We start from the raw sequence: 20,573 nt of genomic DNA, 5'->3' as shown, positions 1-20,573 counted from the left end.
ATGATAAACACTTCTGTATGTAACACAACTTCGTCAGTACTTCGCTGCTGGCACTATGCATGATGGCAGGTAACATTCTCCAGGTATTCACCCTCCCATTGGATTGCCACAGGGTATAGCATCATTCATCACATACCACTCATTTCCAGTCATCCACTGTCCAGTAGCGCCTCTCTTTACACTACTTCAAGCATCGCTTAGCACTGACTACAGAAATGCTTGACTTAGGTGCTGCTCGACCGTTGTATCTCATTCTTTTTTTGACTCCGTATGCACAGTGTGCTAACTAGATTGCCAGAACTCGAGTGTGATTCCTTGTGCTGATTTCATGTGATATTTATTTATTTATTTATTTATTTTCAACCACTCTCTGCACTACTCAATGGTCCCTGTCCATCAATATGTGAGGTCTGTTTGGACTTGATTTAGAAGTAGTTGTTCCTTCAGATTTACACTAACTCATAAATCACCAACAGTCAACTTGGACTGAAATGTCCATGATGATTTGTTACTCAAGGGACATCCAAAGACTAGTTCACATTCAGACTCGATGAGTTCTCTTGTCTTACTCATTCTGCTGCTAGTGTTTCTCTACTGATGACACAATACTTCCCGCCTGCTTTTATGCTGGAAAGTCCCCCTCTCTCTAGTGGTCAATTCCGCATTACATTAGAGCATCCGGACACTTTTGCTCAGGTAGTGTAATCCGTTAGTGGGCATCCCCACTTTCTGTTTTGAAGATAAGACTCTACCCATTGCAAGAGGGGTGCCATTAATGCCATAAAATTTTAGCGTGTCAAGTAGAATGTTGTGGTCCACAAAATCAAAAGCTGTGGCAGGGCCACAGACTATACTGTAAATGCTGCTAATGTCGATCAGAATTTATGATTTTCTTTAAATAATCATTCTTTTGGTAATTAATTGGAATGTGGAAAATATAATTTGGAATCTTCTATTCTTTTTATTTCATAATAAAATAAAAATTAAAAGCACATCTGTAATTATTGATATGCATTAATCGATAAATCAGTGACTGACTTTAGCGTAGGAGGCTGCTGAAATTGATCACTGTTGAAATAACAAAGGAACCAACTTTAGAAGTTTGTGACAGTAAAGTCAGTGTCTGTTTTACATTTTAAAAAAAGTTGGAACAAATACAAAACCAAGTTAACCTAGAAACCTTTATTAATGTATTATAATTATTAACAAAGTAGGAAAAGGAAGATAGCTACATACCGTAAAGAAGACACGTCAAGTTGCAGACAGGCACAATTTAATAAGACACTCACTCAAAGCATTTGACCATGGCCTTAGTCACTAAAAAACACACATCACACACACACACACACACATACACACACACACAAAAGTAAGCACACCTCATACACACACGTCCGCCAACTCCAACATCTCAGGCCAGGATAGAACTGTCATATGGGATGCAAGCAGCAATCTCGAGGTGACGGAGAAGGGGAAGGGATAGAGGTGTATGGGTGGGGAGAGAGACGAACACTGTCTGCTGGAGTGTGCAGGGACTAGACTGCCAACAGCCACAGTGTCTGGAGGTTGTGGACAAGGAGGTGAGGACAAAAGGACCAAAATAGGAGAGAAGCAGGGAAAGACAGTTGGATGATTTGGCAGAGGGCTGCAAATAAACGGGGTGGGAGATGAGAATGGGGGGAGATGAAAGGACAGAGGGGGTGGAAATGTTGGGTGGATGGTATAGGGACAGTATTTTACTGTAGGTTGAGTCTGGGATAATTACAGGAGCAGAGAATGTGTTGTAAGGATAACTCCCATCCATGCCGTTCAGAAAAGCTAGTGGTGGAGGGAAGGATCCAGATGGCTCAGGTAGTGAAGAGTGTTGTGTTCAGCTGCATGTTTTGCTATAGAGTGGTCTTCTTTGCCCTTCGCCAGTTTGTCAGTAGCCATTCACCTGGGTGAGCAGACGCTTGGTAGTCATACCATTATAAAAAGCTGTGCAGTGATTGCTGCAGAGCCGGTAAATGACATAGCTGCTTTCACAGGTGACCTGGCCCCTGACAAAATAGGATAAACCTGCGACAGGATTGGAATAGGAAGTGCTGGGTGGGTGGATTGGGCAGGTTTTGTACCTGGATCTTCTACAGATATGATCCTTGTGGCAAGGGATTGGAATTGGGAGTGGCATAGCGATGAACTAGGATGTTGTGGAGGTTGGGTGGATGGAGGAATACTACCGTAGGTGGGGTAGGAAATATCTCGGGTAGGATGTCCCTCATTTCAGGGCACGATGATACTTAATCAAAGCCTTGGCGAAGGATGTGGTTCAGTTGTTCCACTCTGGGATGGTACTGGGTGATGAAGGGGACACTCCTTGGTGCTTGGGGGTGGTGGGAGGATTGTGGGTGTGAGGGAAAGGGCACAGGAAATCTGTTTATGGACTAGGTCTGGGGATTAGTGCCTGTCTGTGAAGGCCTTAATGAGACCCCTCAGCATACTGAGCAAAGGAGTTTTGTCACAGCAGATATGCCATCCCTGGATGACCAGGCTATATGGGAGGGATGGTGTGAAAGGATGACAACTGTCAGAAAGCAGGTATTGTTGGTGGTTGGCAGGTTTAATGTAGACAGAGATGCAGACAGAACCTTCAGAGAGGAGGAGGTCAACATCAAGGAAGGTGGCATGCTGGGTAGAGAAGCATATGAAGCTGATGGGAAAAAGGTGTTAAGGTTGTGAAGGAATGAAGATAGGGTTTCTTGGCCCTGAGTTCAGATCATGAAGATACCATCAATTGAATCTAAACCAGACCACGTGTTTGGTGTTTTTGGAGGCTACAAGGGTCTCCCATAGATGGCCCACAAAAATGTTGACATAGTAGGGTACCATGCAGGTGCCCATGGCTTTCTTGTGGATTTGTGTATGTATCTCCCCTTCAAATGAGTAGTAGTCGTGGGTTAGGATAAAGTTAGTAAGGTGTATGAGGAATGAGGTCATGGGTTTGGAGTCTGAAGGATGTTGGGAGGAAAAGTAATGTTCAGTAGCAGTAAGACCATGGGCATGAGGGATGTTGGTGTACAGGTAGGTGGCGTCAACAGTGACAAGTAGGGATCCAGGAGGTGAAGGGGTGGGCATGATGGAGGGTCAGTGAAGGAAGTGGTTGATGTCTTTGATGTGGGAATCTAGATTATTGGAAATAGGTTGAAGGTGTTTGTCAATGAGTGCCGAAATTCTTTCAGTGGGGGCACAATAACCAGCCACAATGGGCGTCCAGGATTGTTGGGTTTGTGGATTTTGCGAAGCATGTAGAAGGTGAGTGTGCAGGGTGTCATAGGGCTGAGGAGGGAATGGATTCAGTAGTGATGTTCTGGGAAGGGCCTAAGGCTTGTGTGTGTGTGTGTGTGTGTGTGTGTGTGTGTGTGTGTGTGTGTGGGTGGGTGGGTGGGTGGGTGGGTGGGTGGGTGGGTGGGCATGCGTGCGCGTGTGTGCGTGTGTGTGTGTTTTGGACTTCTGGGATGGGATCACTCTAGCAGAGTTTACAGGTGGAGGAGTCAGATAATTGGCAGAGGTCTTGTGCCAGTTAGTGACTCTGATTGATAACCACAGTGGTGGAACCTTTGTTTGCAGGTAGGAGTATTAGGTCAGGGTTTGTTTTGACGTTATGTATGGCTATTCTTTCTTCAACTGAAAGTTTGGTGTTCTGCAGAAGGGACCTGGGGAAGAATGTTGGGGCTAAGTTGGAGGTAAGGAATTCCTGGAAACTGACCAGTAGGTGGTTAGTAGGGAGGAGGGAATGATCATGGTTCGGGCAGCAAAGAAATGCTTGCATTGCAGGGATCCAGAGGAGGAGAGGAGGTCTTTGACAAGTCCAGCATGGTCAAATTTGGGTGTAGGGCTAAAGGTGAGGCCTTTGGATAGGACTGAAACTTCTGTGGAGCTGAGGGTTTTGGTGGAAAGCTTAACAACAGTTTTACAGAAATGTTTTGGCTCTGGATATGGTGGAGAGTTGGTAGAGAGTTTTAGGGAATGTGGCAAGTTGAAAAGGTCGGCTAGGCAGGGTTTAGCTACTGTGAGGGGTGGACAAGGAGGAACACAGTGGGCATGATAGGGGTTAGCTAGTGGTGCCCCAAGGCAGCAGTAGTATGTCAGCAGGTTGGATAACTTACAGAGGTGAGTCTGGAATGCTGCTCCAGGTGCTGGAGAGCAAGGGCTTCAATTTCAGAGATGTGATGTACAGTGTAGGGATTGTAGAGTAGTAGTATCTTGGAGGGAGGGAGAAGACTGCCTGAGCCATGGAGATGTGTTTCTACAGTACTAGGTTTGTGACAGCCAGGGGTTGGTGGAGTCTGAAACGGTGCAGGTCACCGTGAAAAGAGGGGTGGGCCCCAGAGAAAGGAATTTTTACAGTTAGGCCATTTAGGGGATTCCATGGTTCAGGCAGCTCTTGAGAAACAAGATTTGGGACTCTGTTTTAGCCAGGGAAAAAGGATTGTTTTTGGAACTGGAATGGTGTAAAGGAAACAGGAATGACGCTGAAATGGGAAAAATAGGTGTTGGTGGTTGTGAGAGGAACTGGATAACCAAAAAGACCCATAAAGATGTGTAAAAAATACACAGAGGCATGCAGAAACATGCACAGATAAGCAAAAATACCCAAAGATACAAAAAAATAAACAAAAATACATGAAACTGTGTGAAACAATGTAGAAATACGCACAAATACATTGAAAACGTACAGAAATGTGGGTGGAAAGGAAAGAAGAGGTAGGTGTGTGTGTGTGTGTGTGTGTGTGTGTGTGTGTGTGTGTGTGTGTGTGTGTGTGTGTGTGTGTGTGTGTGTGTGTGTGCGCGCGTGTGTGTGTGTGTGTGTGTGTTGCAAGATGCAGAGAGAGAGGGAAGGGGGCTAGGTTAGGTAGAGGATCGAAATTTCATGTGGCACGGGCAGTACATCAAGATGAGGGATGAACTGAGATCAGTAGGGAAGAATATAATTATAACTGTTGAAGAAAAGAATCTGGTGCATTAGACGCTGCATCAGCAATCCATGCAGTCATGAAGACTGTGTTGTGTGCAAACGATCATTGATACAGTGTGACTCGGAAGTAGACGCAATTTTAAAGGTGGTGAATAAACACAGGAAAGAAGAGAAAGATCAGACATTGAAAAGAATAATGCTATAGAGAAGGGTAATAAAGGAAAACATTGCAGGATGCAAGAAAGCCCTTCAGCAAAAATGAAATGGTGGAAACTTTAGGTAGGAATATCAACAATGTATGGAAAGACAGATTGCTACTTAGCATAAAGAAGGCATGTCAAGTTGCAGAAAAGCACAATTATAAAATACTCACCTAAAGCTTTCAGCCATATCCTTTGTCAGTAAAAGACAAAGACACACACACACACACACACACACACACACACACACACACACGCGCGCGCGCCTAAGCACACCTCACACACGTGGCCCCAGGAGCTTTGGCCGGAATGCAGCAATCACATGGGTTGCAACCAGCAATCTGGTGGGGTGGGGAAGGGGAAGGTGTAGTAGTGTACAGGTGGGGAGATAGGCATATGCTGTCTGGTGGGGTGTGCTGGGACGACACTGCCAACTATCCTGGAGACCCCATTGTGGCTGATTATTGTGTCCCCACTGGAAGAATTTCAGTCCTCATTGACCAACACATCCAACCAGTTGCCCGTAATCTATACTCCTATGTCAAACACACCAACCACTTCCTTCACTAACTTTCCACCATCCCCACCCATTCACCTCTTGGATTGCTACTTGTCACTGTTGATGCCACCTCCCTATACACCAACATCCCACATGCCCATGGTCTACAGTTACTGAACACTATCTTTCCCCCCAACGTCCATCAGACTCCAAACCCACTACCTCATTTCTCATACATCATACTAACTTGATCCTGAACCACAACTACTTCGCATTTGAAGTAGAGGTGTATAAACAAATCTGGGGCACAGCTATGGGCACCCCCATGGCGCCCTCCTGTGCCAGCCTTTTTATGGGCCATCTAGAGGAGACCTTCCTAGCCTCCCAAAATGCCAAACCTGTAGACTGGTTCAGGTTCATTGATGATATCTTCATGATCTGGACTCAAGGCCAAGACACTTATCTTTGTTCTCTCACAGCCTCAACACCTTCTCTCCCATCTTTCAAATAACTTCCGGGAATTCAGCCAGGTAACACTTTCAGCGAAAGTGCTGAAAGTGTTACCTGGCTGAATTCCCGGAAGTTATTTGAAAGTTGTATACGCCAGGAGAAACTCAGTTCTCTCCCATCTGCTTCACATGGTCCTCCTGAACCCAGTGTGCTCCCTTCCTAGATGTTGACCTCCTCCTCTCTGATGGCTCCATCCACACCTCTGTCACATTAAACCCACCAACCACCAAAAGTACCTCCATTTTGGCAGCTGTCCTACCTTTCACACCAAAAAGTCCCACCCGTATAGCCTGGCCACCCAGGGACAGCATATCTGCAGTGACAAAACTATCTTGCTCAGTATGCTGAGGGTCTCACCAAGGCCTTCACAGACAGGCACCCTATCAGGGGCCAGGCCACCTGTGAAAGCAGCCATGCTATTTATCAGCTTTTCTGCAATCACTGCAAATTTTTTTGATTTTGGCATTACTAATGGCCAGTGCCAAATTGTGGCCAAGAGCACAGTCAACCACTCTATGGCACAACATGCAGCTGAACATAACACACTTGATTTCAATGGCAGCTTCAGTGCCCAAGTCATCTAAATCCTTCCCTCCGCCACTAGCTTTTCTGAACTGTGCAACTGGGAGTTATCCTTGCAACACATTCTCCGCTACCGTAATTATCCTGGCCTCAACCTACAGCAACATACTATCCCCACACCCTCCACCCAACATTTCCACCTCCTGTGTCTTGTCATCTCCTCATCTCCTTTTTATTTGCAGTCCTCTGCCAACACATCTGCCCATCTTCCCCACTTCTCCCTTATTTGATCCTTTTGTTCTCACCTCCCTGCCCCACAACCTCCAGATGCAGTGCCTGTTGACAGACTAGTCCCTGCACACTACAGCAGACAGTATTTGTCTCTCTATTCCTTCCCCTTCCCTGCCCTGTTGAAATTGCTGCTTGCATCCCACATGATAGTTGCATTGCGCCCCGAGATGCTGGAGTCGTGTGTGTGTGTGTGTGTGTGTGTGTGTGTGTGTGTGTGTGTGTGTGTGTGTGTGTGTGTGAATGGTCTCTCTCTCTCTCTCTCTCTCTCTCTCTCTTACTGAAGAAGGCTGTGGCCGAAAGCTTTATGTACGTGTCTTTTAATTGTGGCTGTCTGCAATTTGATGTGTATTCTTCACGATAAGTAGCAATCTGTCTTTTCCTGCATTGTTGATATTCCTAAATGGAATTTCCATTATTATAATTATTCATTAGTACATTACACTGAAGCTCCAAAGAAACTGGTACAAATACCTAATATCATGTAAGGCCTCCGTGAGTTCGCAGAAGTACCTCAACACAACATGGCATGGACTCGACTAATGTCTGAAGTAGTGCTAGAGGGAATTAACACCACAAATCCTGTAGGGCTGTTCATAAATCTGTAAGAATATGAAGGGGTGGAGATCTCTTCTGAACAGCACATTGCAAGGCATGGCAGATACGCTCATTAATGTTCATGTCTGGGGAGTTTGGTGGCCAGCAGAAGTGTTTAAACTCAGAAGAATGTTCCTGGTGCCACTCTGTAGCAATTAACGGACGTGTGGGATGTTGGAACTGCCCAAGTCCTTCGGAATTCACAATTGACATGAATGGATGCAGGTCATCAGACAGAGTGCTGACTTATGTGTCACTTGTCAAGAGTCGTATCTAGACATATCATGGGTCCCGTATAACTCCAACTACACACGCCCCATGCCATTACAGAGACTCCACTAGCTTGAACAGTCACCTGCTGACATACAGGGTCTACAGATTCATGAGGTTGTCACCATACCCATACGCGTCCATCTGCTTGATACAATTTGAAACGAGACTTGTCCGACCAGGCAACATGTTTCCAGTCATCAACAGTCCAATGTCAGTGTTGACAGGCCCAGGTGAGGTGTAAAGCTTTGTGTCATGCAGTCATCAAAGGTAGACAAGTGGGCCTTCAGCTCCGAAAGCTCATATCAATGATGTTTTGTTGAATGGTTTACACACTGACACTTGATGATGGTTCAGCAATGAAATCTGCAGCAATTTGCGGAAGGATTGTACTTCTGTCAGGTCGGATTATTCTCTTCAGTCGCCGTTGGTTCCATTCTTGCAGGATCTTTTTCCTGCCACACTGATGTTGGAGATCTGTTGTTTTACTGGGTTCCTGATATTCACGGTTCAGTCATGAAATGGGCGCACGAGAAAATCCCCACTTCATTGCTAACTCGGAGATACTGTGTCCCATTGCTCGTGCGCTCACTATAACACCACATTCAAACTAACTTAAATCTTGATAACCTGCCATTGTAGCAGGAGTAACTCATCTAACAACTGTGCGAGACACTTATTGTCTTATATAGGCATTGCCGACTGTAGCGCCATGTTCTGCCTGCTTACATATCTGTATTTGAATATGCATGCCTATACCAGTTTCTGTGGTGCTTCAGTGTATTTATGAATTAGAAACTGTAGGAAATATTCAGATAACTTCATACTTATTTAATGTCCATGCAAGTGTATAGAAGATAGAAAGTGTGAAACTAGTAGAGTACACCCATTTTGCCGCTTGGCAATAGCTCCGATTGAAGTGCTTGTCTCCCACACATTCGAATTGCAGTTTTGCATTCATATCCCTATAGTGCATATTATAAAGTCAAGATACTCATGTGTGCTGTGGCAACGTACTTAAACCAGACTATTGATGTCCAGACTCAATACTGATGACTTTTTTAAAATTGTTCAGGCTTGGAAAGAGGAGAACATGGCATACCATAAACTGTAAGAATTCGCATACAGTAATTAGTTTTTGGATTGCCAGTGTATTAAAGTAGCAAGAAAAGGGAAAAAAAGGAATCATTGAATGTTTTGTGGTAACACTAATATTTATTCTTACCATGTCATTTTGTATTTTTACAGCTAACCAATTAGATGACAATCGTCAAATCTACTACAAAATATAACAACTTAATCACACACTTTTAGTAATGCCTTGAATAAACTAGAGCTATAATAATATAAATCATTTGCTGTGAAGAGTTTTCAGTTCTGTAAAACGTTTGCAGAACATTATCAGTTTTTAATCTTCTCCTAATGTTGTGTTTTCATCTATTACTTTCCATCCTTTCACTGACTAATTTAGATTTTCTTGGCCATTAGTCAACCAAAGAATGCATCAGCACCTATATCTCACAAAGTACGACAACAGTAGTCTTAAAATAAACACTGCTTTCCCAAAAGTGAGTGTAATGGAATGTGTCTACAGCTGAAAAGTAGAAAACTCTCATAGTTCTACCAGTTATTTGAGCAAAATTAGGGCTTCAATAAAAATTGCTAAAGACTAAAATAAAACATTTTCTAAGTATTTTCTCTCCTTATAACTGCTGGACCTACAGGAAAGTTTCTTAATTGATTTACTCACTATTGCTGACTTAAGTCCCTTCCTGAATTCCTTCGTTTTGAAAAAGATTGACAGTTCATTTAGTAAAAAATTATTCTGGGTAGTCCTCATGGCATGTTCTGCACTACAAGCCAAACCTGAAGTCTTGATTTTATTTTTTTAATGCTTTCCAAACAGTCATAGAACAAGTCATCACAGAAAGCAGATGGAGAAGAAAGATTAGTACTTAAAGTTTCTTCTGCCATAGAAAGAAATTTAACAGTGCTTCTGAAGGGTAACATAAATGATGATAGCCATAGTCCTTCAAGCTAGTGAAAAATGATGATTTTGTAGTGATGAAATCTTTAGTGAATCTAAGCATGCCCAACATTTAGTGATTTTTGAGGCTTGATGTAAGATATACGAGGGCCGTTCAGAAAGTAACCTCTGGTTGATTTAAAAAAATACACCAAGTTAAATAAAAATATTTTAATATATACATCTTACAACTACATCTTTGCACTATTTTTCTACATAGTCTCCATAGTGATTGAGGCACTTATCGTATCTCTTCACAAGCTTTGAAATTCCTTCTGCATAAAAATCACCCGCTTGTGCCTGGAGCCAGCCTGTGACCGCATCTTTGAGCTCTTCGTCGTCATCAAACCGTACAAGAGAGTCTTAGAAATCTGTGGAAAACCAGTAGACAACTCCGACATTGAGAAACGTCGATTTTCACGAACTTTTGCATCAACTGTCTGAACGAGTTCGTCAGTCACCAATGATGGTCTACCACTCCTCTCTTCATAATGAACGTTTTCTCGTCCACTTTTAAATAAACGTACCCATTCACGGACAACTCCTTCACTCATAACTCTTGGTCCGTACACGGCACAAAGCTCACGATGAATAGCTGCTGCAGAATATCCTTTGGCTGTAAAAAACCTTATGACAGCACGCACTTCACATTTGGTGGGGTTTTCTATTGCAGCACACATTTCAAACTGCCACAAAAACTAAACTAGCGCAGGTACGACGTTCACTCGACCACGGCTTGATGCCGACTGACCTGTTGAGTGCGTGAACGCACAGATGGCGTCGCTACTCCCCCCACAACCCGCACTGTGACCAATCGGAGGTTACTTTCTGAACCGCCCTCGTAACTTGCTATGTTGTGTACAATACATTTTTTTTTTTTTTTTTTTTTTGCGTTACCAAGAACACTATTGTAGGGCTTATTGGCTTTCTGCTCAGAATGATTTTCATTGGCATTTATGGCAATCAGTTTTTCTTCTGTACTCCCTAGAACAGGTTTTTTGATGTCTGTGTATCTCTTCTTAGTCTTGTTTGCCAAGATTCTTATCTGATTGACATAGGATATGAGAGTGGGTTCTGCCCCTAATTCACAATCCCCTCTCTTTGATAAAACATTCTTGACAGGCACATATATTAACTGGAACATATGTAAATGTAGAAAGTCCACTGATGAAGGGTGATCATCACAACTCAATGATCCAATAATACCAAAATGTTGCTCTAGTGGATACTGATTGAACTTGGCAGTCAATACATGTTTGAACCCTTTATTCCACAAGTATTCAGCTATTACTAATCTGCTCTGTACTGTTACTCTGAGCGAATCCAATGTTCTGGCTAAAGCAAAAGTACTGACTTGAGTGGTTGGAGTATGAGAAATATGCTGCAGAATTTTATGGTGATCTGTATCTTTTCTCGTAACACATGTTGGGGTTTTTGAATTCAGAGCATCAAAAACATCATTTGTATACTGACTAAATTTTTCAGTTGGCTCACTATCTTCAATTCCCACGATGTAGTTTTATCATCGACCTGTGTACTGTATGTCAGTGGAGTAGGGTTTTCTTTTATAGATCTTATCCAGACTGAGACTGTATTAGTTATTTAAAGTTAAGATTAAGTGTATGCATGTTGCTGCACTTCTGTTGTGTAAAGATGCTATAGTGAAAATTAACTGAAATAGTTATCGTGATAATTAGTCACATTTGATGTTGCTGTATTTGGCAGAGATGTATTTTTGAGCAGCTTATGTACATTATGTAAATATTACAATGTATCAAATGTTTTTGTACCTACTTTCATGTTATACTCTACACCTTGTCCTAGTCTCTTCAGTTCCTTTCCCTTTGTCCCTCTTTCTTCCCCTTTAATGTTCCTGGTGGAAGGAGGTGCCATTTGCTCCGAAAGCTTGCATAAATAAAACTGCTTTTATATATGCGTTCTCCTGCTGCCACTTGGAGAGTAGATTTCTTATCTATCCAGTTACATTATATTGTCAAAAACAAGTAACTGTTATTTATTAAATAAAACAGGAGAGATTACAGTATTAAAAAAAATAAAAGTATGTATTACTTCTCTGTAAAAACAAAATTGAATTAAAAGTTGAATGCTGTACTGCACTATTAAAATCAGTTTAAGGCTCGAAGTTTGAGATAAGTTCAGTACACACAAATAATTTTTTATACTCCAATTACAAAATAAAGCAAGCATCATAATAAAAACTGTTACAAAGAATGTGGTGCAGTTTAATTGAAATTACTGTCTGTAGGAATAGGACAGATATCTGACATTGTGGAGGGTATGGAATATGTCGTACTGGTAACTACCACTAACAACTTAGCTGCAATTTTCTTCAGAGTTCTGTGGAACATTGTAGAAATGCTAACTGGTTTCTTGGACTGAACTCTTCAATGACACATTATTTTGTGTGATGTACAGTTTCATAACATCATAAGCGTTGTTTTATTGGCTGCTCTCGGCAGATTTCACAAAACTGTTTAATGCTTCTGAAGCCTCGGCCCCAAAGATGAGTTGCGGGGTTTCTTCTTCGTCACTCTGTTTCTGGTGTCTCCAGTGGCTTGAAAAATTTGTAATATCACATCGTCAGTCAGTTCTTCTTTGATAACTAAGTTTTTGTCTCTGTCGAACTACTCGTCAACTTCTTCTGCTGGAAACACATTCAGTTCATTAGCAGATGCAGAATTTATCACTCTAACTATTTCGGAGCAATCAGTTGTTGACTTATCGTCATTTATATCGCTTTCCATCTCGGCTTCTTCACACAATTTATTTTATGGTTTTCTCCAGACCCTTTGCAATGTTGTGTTTTCTACAGAGATCTGAGCAATTGCAGAATTAAAAATAGCTTCTTTAATGTTAAAAGTGTGTTGGAGTTCTTTTCAGTAGATAAGGCAAGAACTATTGTGAAGCATTGTATATAATAAATGATGCAGCTTATCTTTTTACAGATGTAGCTCACATACTATTTCCATTTAAGATATTCATTCATCACAACTCCTAGAAATTTATCAGACTCATCAGGTAAAATGTTTATCAGATTCTTAAACTAAAAAGACCTTAAAGTCGTGGTACATAAATGCTGGCAAGTACTTACCTTAAGGATATGAAATATGTAATACTACTGACAGACACAGATAAGAGTACAAGAAACTATCCTAGCTTTTAGCTTGGAGAAGACTAAAGAAGACGACCAGGTCACTCGGGCCCAAAGATTAGAGGGACCCCACCTGTCTCATAACTTTCTTTTTCTCTAGAGAATTTTCCTTTTTATACAGTTTTCAATTACATTCAATAATTTGGCATTTATGCCCACTTGAAGCCAATTATAATTTAGCAAAAACTTCATTCAGAGCGAGTTAGTCTGATAATATTTCATGATCACACCAAAATTTTCTTTATTGCTTATCATTGCTAACTGTCCAATATTGATCCAGGTAATGAAGGATGTATTATCAGCATGTCACTAACTCTTCAGCACATGTGAACAAGGAGCTTTTTAAGTTGCAAGTGTTCTGATCCCCTTGGTGTGTGCGCACGAAATCGATGTCAGCATGAATGTGAAGCTTTTGAGTAGACCACTTTTGCTTTGTTGGAGTCACTGAATATTTTTTCTGTAGCAACGAGAAATTAGAGCTGGAAAAGTTTTTCTTGACATCCACCTTCAGATACATATTGATCACTAATGCCTTCATTCCTACTGTAAAAATGGGTGTCCGCTTGACAAATCAAGAATACATTTGTTTGATGCGACTGTTCAGGGGAGTAGGAAATAGAGTTTTTTAATTGACAGAGATGGTAGTATCATATTGAAGCAATGTTTGCTGTTAAAGGCTGATGATTGAGGCTGATGATTGATGATGATGATGATGATGATGATGATGATGATAATGATAATGATGATGCTCCACTTCACTTCTACACCAAAAATATTGTCATTTGTCACATCTGTTGGCAATAAATGTTGTCATCACTGACATTGAAGTAGTCATCACCCCAAAATCTAGTATGCTCTTCTCAGTGGTTTTGTGATGACTCTTTCTGTTTGCCTCCACTTGTAGTAGCAGACGACATGCTGCCATGACTGAAAACCAGCAATCAGCGTTCAGCGTTGCTCCTGCCAACCAAGCTATCACCACATCTCCCCCACACCCCTGCTGGTCACTTCCACTGCAGGTAGACCTTAGACTGCTGTGCTTTCCAGAGGCCACCCATGCCGATTCGTCACTCAACCAGTCTCTGTTCTTACTTTGATGAGATAATATCTCGTGAGTGTGCTTCCGGCAGCTCATCCAGTGCAGCATCACACAGCTCACCAGATTCGTGCTAACATCAGGATTTTGCACCTGCAGCCAGTTTTTGCATTTTTCCACAGTCCCATTAACGTGAGAAGTGCTACGACGTCTTCCACGCCACCTTCCCCAGCTGTGTATCCTTGAGGCAGTTGCCTTGACTGCGGCTATACAGAGTCTGAGACTGGATGCCCAGGTCATCCGACTGGTATCAGCAACTGGATTACTGTGTGCAGTGTAGTGTACTGTAGTGCAGTAAAGTTCAGTGAGTGCCAGAAGTACAAGGAGGGTTTATTACCATTTAACCCCAGGCCATTTTGGCATGCCTTTACTGCCAAGCGTGCCACGGAAACGAGTTTTCTCTCTAACGTTGCTGGCTCCCTTGATGGGCCAGGTGAGTCCATCTCACTCTCGAACTCCCCCCCCCCCCCTTTTCTCCCGTGGATACATAAGACTTGAGTAAGGATGTCGCTCCAGTGAAACCCAGTGTATAGGTCCCCTTCTAGGCACTTGTCTTCTTGTACCACCAGATGACTTTGAACAAATTACATAACTGTATAATAGTTACCCTGTTAAAAGACTCTGTCATGAAAGAGGATCCCCCCCCCCCCCTTCCCCGTTATTAAGAGATTGTAACCCATTAAATTTTGTTGTAGTAACTAGCTTTTGGGAATAAATATCTCGTAAACCAGTTCATGTACCTCTTTCAGTACACCTTGTTGTTTATTGTTTGTTCTTACTAATTAGCATGCCTCTATAAAATGTTTGCCCTTAGAAGTGTAGAAGGGAACCTTTAAATCATTCCTTCAGTTTGTAGGGCATGGTATCATTCTAAGTGATACACCATCTACCTTTCTCAGTCTGCGAACTGCATTATCCAGCCATTTGTAGGGGAAATTCAGTTTAACATGTAATGTGAACTGTGGTGAGGCTTGGCATACTTCACATTCTCAGAAGTGGAAATAATGTTAAGTGACAGGAAAAAAAATCATAGGATAAAGCAGAGGCAGAAGACCAAACCTGTGTATTTGTCACAGAACTACAAAATTTGTGCTTGCAGACATCATTAGCATTAGATTCTGACCATTTAAATTTTGTTCGTATATTTATAATGAGAACTGAAAATATAAAGCTATCACAAGATAAACAATAATACAAGGATAGATATAAAAGTAATTTACATAAAATATGATAAGCCTCTAAACTCAGTAATTTATTTTTGTAGTGAAAGGCTGAAATATTCACCAGGAGAAGAATTTGATCCAATTCCACAGCCACTGTTGAGAAAATATATTGCATATGCTCGAAAATATACAAATCCTCGATTAACTCCAGAAGCAGCTGACATTATACAGAAATTTTACCTAGAACTTCGTCGTCAGTATCAGGCAATGGATTGTACGCCAATAACCACTAGGCAGCTGGAGTCTATGATACGCTTGTGTGAGGTAAGCATAAGAATGCATATTTGTTCTTAAGTGTACCACAACATACATTTGTATGTAAATGATTTTATTCTTCCACTTTCCTTTAAAAGAGCTCTTGTTTATTGTATTTTCTAACTATTACTGTATGAAAACCAAAAATCTTTCCAGGCATTGTATATACCATTCACCAATAATTTTCCAGGAAATTGAGTAGGGATCTCATAACACTGTGGTAATGTAATTTCCAGTTTATTTCACTTTTTATCAACTGAAAGTTAATGATGAATCAGACTGAGACCAAGGAAGGGCTCTTGTTACAAACAACTGTATCATACAGCTTTGATGACAATCTCAATTGGATATACTTTAGAATTGTAATGTAAAATTAGAGACGAAAGGAACACTGCAGTAAACATACTTGTGACAGCAGTAATGTGGGGTAATATGTAACAACAGACTGCCTGGATAAGCGAGATACATCAAACTTATGGCATTGCAATGAGCATGTCCAAAAGGGGCAACCAAGATCCTAGATTTCAGAGAGCTCAAAATCACAAAGATTGAGAAAATGATTGCCCTGCTACTAAGTGACAAAATTCCAACCTCTGGGCTGCTTTGTTATTGCTCACGAGATACCATCTTTGTTCATCTCTTAAATGGCCTAGGCGACAGCAGCAAAAAGCTCTTGGTGAGAAGGAGAGCACTGCACATACGGATGTTGTTATAAATGTAAGTCAATTAGATGATTCATATCTGGATTGTACAATGTACGAGAGAAAATTTCTCAACTGTGTTAACACTAACTGAACCCCTCCACTCATTGGACTACGATTGAAGCTCTAGTTCAAAATCACTAACATTTCATTTAATAATGGCAGTTCACTGTGAAAGTGCTTCACATTCAGATCTGATTCTTAGCAGCAAATTTGGAAAGGGAATTGAATTTCAGCGAGCAAAATAGAAAAAAAGAAGAAGAAAAACTTCTACAAGAAATTACACAGGACTGGAAGGAGAATCAGAAATCTCTTGAAAAGGCTTTATAAAGTGAATGTCAACAAAAGTAAAGCATGGTTAAAGAAAGTAGTTGGAATTATATCAAGCAATGCATCAAGATTTAGATTAGGATATAAAGATACTAAAAGTAATTGAAGTTAGCTATTTGTGGAGCAGAATAGCACTTGTTGCTCAAAGTTAGTACAATATAAAATGTAGACTGTCAACAGCAAGAAAATCATTTTGGAAAACAGAAATTTGTTAACATTAAATATAAATTTAAACATTAAGAAATCTTTTCTTGGAGGTATTTGGAATGTGCCTTGTATGAAAATGAAGTGGGTGTGTTAAATAGTTAAGACAAGAAGAGAATAGTTTTGGAATATGATTCTTCAGAAGACTGTTGAAGATTAGATGGGTGGATAGGATAACTGAAATGGAGAGAGAATAAATGTGTGGCACAACATTACCAGAAGTAGGGATTGGTTGATAGGACCCATCCCGAGGCAGTTTTACAGTGGAGGGAAGTGGGCACATGTCTTGGGGGGGGGGGGGGGATTTTTTTATTTTTATAGAGAAATAAGACGCAAATACAGTAAGCGGGTTCAAGTGGATATAGATTGCAGCCATTATGTGGAGATGAAGAGGATTGCATAGGATAGATTAGTGTGGAGAATTGCATCAAACTAGTCTTCAGAGTAAAGGCCATAGCATCAAAGAATTTGCCGTCATTTAAAAGTTGAAGGGGTCTCAAATTTTGTCATACTTGCATCTGAACAATAGCATGTGTCAGAGTATAATGAACTGGCTGGGATGCAGTTGGTGATGAATTGTTGAAAATGTGTTCTTGAGTAAAGGACACCTTTTAGACCATAGTAATCAGCATTGAGTATTTAGGTATGGTGTTTTATTCCTAATATTGATTGTATGGAGTTTTATTCCTAATATTGATTTTGTGAACTAACCTGTTGTAGAAAAAGGAAGATATTTATGACAGTTTCAGTGCTGAATAAGATAAGGAAAAGCACAGTTACTATACCCAATTATTTGAACGTGCTTGTGGAGGACATCTTTGACTCCATACTACAAATAATTCATCTTGCACACTTTTGAACTCTGGAAGCTTTGATTGAGGGGTTACCGCAAAATAAATCATTATGTGACTTCGTGTCTTGAATGTAAGGAAAGTATGCAACAGCAATGTGATGGGTATAAATGAACGTGGTAAATTCTCTTCTTTAAAAAATGATCTTTTAGATTCTGTAATTACTTTATGCACTTTAATATATGTGCATTTACATTTATCTCACAATTACTGAAAAGGAGAGACTACTGGCAGAATTGAAACTGTAAAGATAGGTTATGAGTTGTCTGGATTGCTCATTAAGTAAGTGTGTTGACTGCAAAAGACAAGTGTCTGCATTCGATTTGTGATTCAGGACAAACAGCTGTACTCTGTCGGGAAGTTTAATTAATTTGTAATTTTTTTAGATGAAAAGATGTTCCAACATTTTTACTTTTCCTATATTTTGAGGAATGTTTTATTCAGAATCTGTTGAGTGCAATTATCGATGCTATATAATCCAATGTTAAGATTATTTGTAATTAGACACTGTTAAGTTTTTTTTTTTATTTCTGACTGGCATTTGACACAATGTTAAGATGCTGCACTTTATATACTTTGTAATGCTGACTGTAGGATCTCTGTGAGTCAGTTGTTCACTTTATAAAATGGCCAAAGAAAAAAAATAGTTTGTAAAATATAGCAACTGATGTTTATTATTATTATTATTATTATTATTATTATTATTATTTTATCATCATCCCAGGCGAGAGCAAAGCTAGAGCTTCGTAGTGAGGTATCTGAAATAGATGCCTTGGAAGTTGTTGAAATCATGAGGTACAGTCTGGTTGATACCATGAGTGACAGCTTTGGAACTTTACATTTTCAGCGCTCCCAAAATGGATCTGGAATGAGCAGTAAGAGTAAGGTATGTTTAGCTCAAACGTTCATCATATATATGTCTGTATTGAATAACAGTAAGGTATGTTCATCATGTATTTCTCAAGATTGTTAACTGCAGCAGTTTAAGTTTGAGTGTCATTTGTTGTTTTCAACAAACAATTAATATTACAGGCAAAGAAGTTCATAATGGCACTTCAGAGGCAGGCAGAAGTGCAAAGTCGATCGGTGTTTTCAGTTCAAGAACTAAAAGAAATTGCAAAACTGTGTGTTGCTGATGTCTCAGATTTTACTGGTTTCCTGTCTTCATTAAATGTTCAAGGTTTTCTATTGAAGAAAGGACCCCAGTTATATCAACTTCTCACTGTTGATTATTAATGTTTTTGTACTTCATGTTTTGTGTAATTATTGTTAGACACTCTAAATGTTTATTTAAACATTAATTTTGTATGTCCAAAAATTGATTTATAATAAACATATATAAAAATATTGATACCATGTTTTCTCTCTGGGCCAGTTCACACAGTGCAGTGAAACTCTAGGATTGTGACTGAAATAGGTGAGAATTAATCATGAATATTTTATATTCTTGTGTTAGTGATATTTAAGCTTCCAGTCATTCAACTGGTATAAAGCAAAGCAACTGAATTCTAAGTTAAATAACTTGTTTTAAGAGTATAGGTAGAGGATCTTGAGGGCGGGAGAGGCAGGTGCTAAAAGATCGAATTCAAATGTTTTTATGTGACTGAAGACTGATTGTTGGGCGCAGAATAATGTAAAGAGACACAGGGTCCTAATAAAAATGTTGGAGGCAAGGAAGTTAGAGACATTTTGATAACTACCATTAAATAAATACTCTGCAAATCATTGTAATTGTACTTTCCATTTTGTCATAAATTAAGGTTGCTTATCATTCAGTTTTCGCAGAGTTCACAGAAAAATTAAATTGATAATATGCCTATGTCAGATATGAATAATTTAATTTTGCAACTGCTATACTGAGGAGACTTATTGGAGTGCTTGCTGGAAAGGTGCTGTAATTTATGACATATTTCACTGCACATGTGCCATCTCAATTTTTTCTTGACAGTTATCTGACAAAAGCCTCCTTTATCCAGAATGGTATCTGACAGTGTTTTCTGTCTTTCTATATCATTGGTATTTCCTTTTGACCAAAGTTCATACAGATAGAAATTTTTCAATGAGTAAACAGTCGTCATCATCTGGCAAAATGTCGAAACAGTGTGTATAACCTCCTGTTCGTAAACTGAGAGACATCCTCCCACACCCCTTGTGTGCTTGGGTACATTGTTAGGGGACAGGTAAGTGTGCTCTTTACTGTCCCCCACCCTCTTCCCCCACTTATCAGTTAACTGAAGATGTTGATATTGAAAGCTAGAGGGAGAAAGCAGATGTTTTCCAACATTTGAAATTTTGTTATGACCAGGCTAGACCAGTAAAGCCTCCATGCAAAATACTGCATTTAAAAAAATGTCTTCCTAATGAACTGAACTATTGCTACTTTTTGTTTATCTTTAGAGTCGTTCCAATTCATCTCCTAACAACTAGACTGGCTTCAGTTAGTACTCAATGTTACCTTTGTGGTATATAGGTGAAGTAAGCCCAACCAGAAAGCCAGACTGAGTTTTTACTCTGCAGCAGAGTGCACAATGATTGAAAAATTCCTAGGAGATTAAAACTATATGCTGGAATCTTTGCGTTTTTCCAAGAAATGCATACCAACTGCGCTATCCAGACATGGCTCTCAGCCAATCGTCACAGCTTTACTGATACTGGGAAAGCAAAACTGTTGAGGCAGCCTGTCATGCCTAGATAGCCCAGATGGTAGAGCCCTTGCTTCCCAAAGGCTGAAGTCCTAGATTAGAATCCTCGTCTGACACACAGTTTGTCTCCAGGTATTTACAAACACAGCCTGGTTGTGAAGTGCTTATCATAGCACCCAATGTGAGCAAAGACCATCACTTTGCTCCTCATTAGGAATGAAATGGTCAAAATT

General features: G+C 40.4%; 1 protein-coding gene across 3 annotated transcripts in view; it reads left to right on the top strand.

Moving 5' to 3' along the window:
* The window catches only part of LOC126195277 (DNA helicase MCM8-like), a 180,482-nt gene extending 161,477 nt beyond the window's left edge, over positions 1 to 19,005 (top strand). For 2 of the 3 annotated variants that reach the window (XM_049933816.1, XM_049933834.1), the window contains 3 exons: positions 15,399 to 15,621; positions 18,423 to 18,584; positions 18,731 to 19,005. In XM_049933816.1, coding sequence (XP_049789773.1) covers positions 15,399 to 15,621; positions 18,423 to 18,584; positions 18,731 to 18,934 — 589 coding nt within the window. In that variant the 3' untranslated portion in view covers positions 18,935 to 19,005. The remainder of the gene's footprint in view (positions 1 to 15,398; positions 15,622 to 18,422; positions 18,585 to 18,730) is intronic. The other variant, XM_049933825.1, reaches the window with a different exon arrangement.
* Positions 19,006 to 20,573: the final 1,568 nt, after the last annotated feature.

The sequence above is a fragment of the Schistocerca nitens genome, chromosome 1, assembly GCF_023898315.1.
Source record: "Schistocerca nitens isolate TAMUIC-IGC-003100 chromosome 1, iqSchNite1.1, whole genome shotgun sequence".
NCBI classification, from domain to species: Eukaryota; Metazoa; Arthropoda; class Insecta; order Orthoptera; family Acrididae; genus Schistocerca; species Schistocerca nitens.
This window is presented reverse-complemented; position numbering and strand designations above follow the sequence as displayed.